The sequence below is a fragment of the Apodemus sylvaticus genome, chromosome 1, assembly GCF_947179515.1.
Source record: "Apodemus sylvaticus chromosome 1, mApoSyl1.1, whole genome shotgun sequence".
NCBI classification, from domain to species: Eukaryota; Metazoa; Chordata; class Mammalia; order Rodentia; family Muridae; genus Apodemus; species Apodemus sylvaticus.
Genome location: NC_067472.1, coordinates 49,698,609 through 49,703,436, shown reverse-complemented (window position 1 = coordinate 49,703,436; position 4,828 = coordinate 49,698,609). Strand labels below are relative to the sequence as shown.

At 40.8% G+C, this 4,828-nt stretch overlaps 1 protein-coding gene across 1 annotated transcript; it reads right to left on the bottom strand.

Annotated features, from left to right (window-relative positions):
- Window positions 1-1,727: 1,727 nt before the first annotated feature.
- LOC127689332 (diphosphoinositol polyphosphate phosphohydrolase NUDT4B) lies at window positions 1,728-4,828 on the bottom strand. Its single transcript, XM_052188888.1, has one exon. The coding sequence runs from the start codon at window positions 4,600-4,602 to the stop codon at window positions 4,060-4,062; it is 543 nt and encodes a 180-aa protein (XP_052044848.1). The 5' UTR covers window positions 4,603-4,828; the 3' UTR covers window positions 1,728-4,059.

Sequence of the window (4,828 nt, the reverse complement as noted above, 5' to 3'; positions counted from 1 at the left end):
GGATATATTCAATGTAGATCTCTGTGTTCCCTGTTCTCTCCCTGGTTAATATCTGGCTATGGGTTGCTGTATTTGTTCCTATCTGCTGTAAGAGGAACATTCTCTTATGATGCCTTAATAATGGAGAATATTTTTACTACTAATTTATTATTATTATTGTTTATTTTAAAGATCAGTAGTATTTGGTTTTGTGTTCTATGCTTTATATCATCTTGGGCTCTTGATAAGCCAAGCAGTGTGGGGTGAGCCTAAGGTCAAATCCGATGCAGCTTGGATACTTCCATACGCTTTGTTCCACTGTTTCCTTAGCATATTTTGCAGTAAAGAAATTTTTTGGTATATCAAAATTTATTTTGTATAACAAAAAATTTGTGGCTGGGTTGGTGTTTACATTTCTCTTTTGGTAGCCTTCAGAGTGTCTTCCAATATATACCAAAGGCCCTAGCACATAAGGGTTAAGGTTCTATGTAGGCCCAAGCTCATGTCTTCAGCAATAGTGTCTTAGTTTCAATTTGTTGAGATCAACCTACTGTGTTGAGACAAGCAGGGTTGTTTGGGAATTTGCATAGCAACACTTTGGCTAAGAACTCAGTTGAATGTACACAGTTATAGGATTGGATGCTTTCATTTGGAGAGAAGAGATGTGAGTCTCTCTCCCTTATCATTTGGTGACTTCATTATTATTACTTTCATATATTTTTTGAGTGTCCATTGTACTGATTTTCACACCAGCCCTCAAACCTCTCTTAATTATAGCTGCCTCTCTTTGCTATAATTTGCTTTTCCACCAGCATTGGGTGACTATTGCTCTTATTCCACCGCATGAGGTAACATTTGTGGTTTTGATCTTATCCATTCTACCAGGGTGAAGATGGAATCTAAAAATAGTTTTTAGTTCCATTTCCCCAATGTCTCAGGATATTCATATTTTTTGTTTCTTTGCCATTTGGGTTTTCCATATGGAAAATTCTCCATTTAGTTATGTAACCCATTTTTAAATTGTATAGTCTTTTCTTTGATATATAGTACCTGATTTCTTTATGTATTTTGGATATTAGTCCTCTACTGGATATGGAATTTGTAATAATCTGTCTCCACTCTGTAAGCTGCCACTGTGTATAAAAGACTGTGCCATTTCCCTTTCAGAAACATTTTAGTTGCATAAGGTACTAGTTATTGATTGTTCATGTCAATGCCTATGCTATTGGTGTTCTGTTAAGGATGTATTGCCCTGTGACAATGAATTCAAGGTTAGCTTTTGTTTTCTCTTAGACCAGATTCAGTGTATATACTTTTATGCTTAGATCTTTAATACATTTGGAGTTGGAATGTATCATTGGAATTGGAGAAAAGAAAGAAAAAGGTGAAATTCATGTAATTATACACTATTTTCCCATTTTTAACACATTTCAATTTTTTTTCTTGAAAACTATACATGACAAAGCTATTATTTCAAACACTTTACATTAAACTGCCTTTATCTTGTTACAAAAACCAAATAAGGAAAGGTGATTGTAGGTTTTGGCAACTTGACAGAATTTACAGTTACCTGGTAAGGGGCTGCATTGAGGGACAGTCTACATCAGGTTCTCCTTTAAATGTGGAGTATTGTCTTGACTTATTGGAAGAGCTACACACATTGGATGGCATCTTTGCTTGAGCAGGGGATTCTGAATTTTTTTTTTTTTGTATTTAATACTCAAAGTATTTTTAATTGTTTTTGGATATTTTCTTTTTTTTTTTTTTTTTTTTTTTTTTTTTTTTTTTTTTTTTTTTTTTTTTTTTTTTTTTTATTGTTTCCATTTTTATTTGATGTTTCCAAATGTAAAAAAGAAAGTCAAGATTCTTACAACAGTTCGAATGAAACCATCTCAGATGATACCATGCAGAGCGATTCTTGTCCACATAGCCATCTCTCTCCTTCACCTTTGCTGCTTCATACTGTGTGACAAAGCTGGATGGCTTGTGTGTGGTGGGAAAATGCCATTTTCTTCACTACCACACAGCACTTTCTACTTTTCTGCAAGTCAATTTCTAACAAGCTACTTTGCTTTTTTCTTTTAAACTTAGGCACATGGAACTGGAGAAATTAGCTGCCCATTTTCTTCGGCGACTGCGAAAATAAGCACAAGCAGCCGTCTCCGCTCCGCAGGCGGCCAGCCTGGCAGGCATTCTCTCTAGTAGATTCAGTTTCCTTTATATCTTGCAAGTCTGGATTCCAGAAGAATAATGAGGAACCCTCAGGTGAAATCTAACAGCAAAGCTGCAATCAGTTACATTCCATGAATCTTTAAGGAAAGACAGTTTGCTAAATGGCACTGAAGAAAATCCTGACCCAGGTGACACGACTTAGTCCAAATGTTTCTGACCAAAGAAATTATACAATATTTATAGGCTAACTTTTAAAGAGATGGTTGACATTAATACTGTACATATTTTACATGGCAATACACAGTTTATAAAATAGGTTCATGCATTATTACCTCAAGAGTATCATGTCCATATAACCCCCCCAAGCACTTACGAGGATTTATTAGCAGTATTCTATACAAAACAGTCCAGTTCCTCTGTTGTGTTTAGTACATGAAGAAATTGCAGAGAATCATGAGAAAACAAAAAAGATAGAAAATGTCAATCCGTGGGTTTCTTTAAAATGTTTCTTTTAAAACACCCAGAGTACATGACCTCTGTACAAAGTAAAATATAAAAGGTCTGGACTATCCTGCTTGGTTACAAGACATAATTTCGGATGAATGCTACCGGCTGGCTGAGGTCTTCTGCTTTAGAACCTAATATTTTTAGTTCTGCATCTGTGGCGCCTGTTTTCTTTACAGGCAAAGCCCCCTTCAGCAGCGGCACCACACTTTAAAGGTTAACAAGCCAAGGAACAAATGTCTTTACTGATTTATGCTTGCCAGTTGAGTATTTACAATAGGCTAATAATGGCTAAAGATCTTTTCCTCTTCTCCTCCCACTTCACGTCCTCCATGACTTCACGGAGGAAGTTAGTCCTTTTTCATGGGGTGGCCAACTTTGAGTGAGCACGAACACAAGGTGCGATAATTCTCGGCTAGAATGTTGTAGTTCCCGCACAGTCAGCTTACCTGACATCACTTACTGCTGACACTCAAGACAGTGTCTTAGGCCTAAGAACACTAAGAACAGCCATTTTATTAGTGTGAAAAGTCACTGACTGGCATCCAAGGTTAGAGTCTAGCCCAGTGGTAAACAATGTCTTAAATCAGAAACGGAAAATATATTTAAAGAGCACTTGCCATTGAGGGAGATGTGGCCCCTAATATAATCTATGTCAAAGGGCTAGAAAGGACAGTAGCAGCTGCGTGTGCTAGATGGATTTCTACAAACACAATTTCAGGATGAGCCGTGCCGAGCCACACGCTAGTGCTGACAGTTTGCCCTAAAAAAAATGGCGCACTCTTTCACATCAAATCCTTGTGTCAGAGGGGAAACGGTCCTAGTACACTGACTGTGACATAATTCTGGCTGTGAACAAATTCTCAGAAATAGTAAGCTGAAGTGCTTTGTCAAAGGCTACTGGCCCATACAAAAACAGCCCAAATCTGCAGCTTACAAATGGAGAATACTACTCTCTTTAAGTTTTGGGATAGATATATTTCTTTAAATACCAAGAATTTTTCATTCATTCCCAACAAAGATTTGGTGTCTATATGATACTGTAAGAAAAAAAAAACTTAGGGCAAAAAATATACCCAACAACCAGTTGATCTGTCAAAATAAACCATAGAATGTTAAGTGGACAAAAGTGAAAATTTTAAAAAGGTTATAAAAATGAAAACCAAAGTAATGGGGTACAATTAAGGCTTTAAAAAAATTCCACATGACTTTGGCATCTTAAAATATTTTTGCTATTTTGTTATTTATTTTAAAAGACTTGAAAGCAGATGAAATACATGCAAATTATTTTAAATCCCTGCATAGCAAATAGAGTTCGCCAGCAGCAGTCAGATGTGTTAGAAGAAAAGTAAAAAAAACCTCCTTGGGACGTGTGCTGTGACACATGGGGAGGGGCCCAGCTCTCTATCTTATGCTGGACGGCACCGCAGAGGGCTGTGCAGCAGTCACAAACAAGGCGTTGGTATCTGGGAGGGGCGGAGCCGTGGAATTCCCATTGCTCGGAGAGCACCCCAGCTTCAGCCTCTCCAGGTACTCTGCGTGGACAGGCTTGTGACACTGGAGAACCCTGATGGCATCTTCCACTTTGAACCACTCTCTCTTCCTTCCTATATTCACAGAGTCTTCCCAGTCTTCCAATATTTCGGTGACTGTCAGAACATAAACATACGTCCTGTGCTTCCGGTCTTGATTCTGCTCAAATATTCCCAGGAGTCTGCCTAATTTTCCTTTGACTCCAGCCTCTTCATACACTTCCCTCACAGCAGCACCGCCGGGCTCCTCCTCCGGCTCCATGCCTCCTCCCGGGACAATCCACTGGTCTGGGTAGCGGCTGCTACTCACCAACAGCACCTCGTCCTCCTGCTCGCTGCGGAAGCACAGGCAGGCCGCCCGCTTCTTGAAGCCCTCGCGGTCGTACGTCCGCGTCTGGTTGGGCTTGAACTTCATCCTAGAGCCGGGCTCCTGCAGCCGCTGCTCCGGCCGCCACCGTGGGGACCCGGGCGCCGCCACCCCGCCGGGGAGTCTGGCCGAGGGAAGTCGCGGTGCTCGGGCGCCGGTGGGACGGGCGGCGGCGGCGGCAGCGGCGCGGACACGGACGGCGAGGCCGGGCGGCCGCCGCGAAGCGGGGCGGAACGCGGGTCACTGCAGTCCGAGGGCAGCGGTGGAAGCGCCG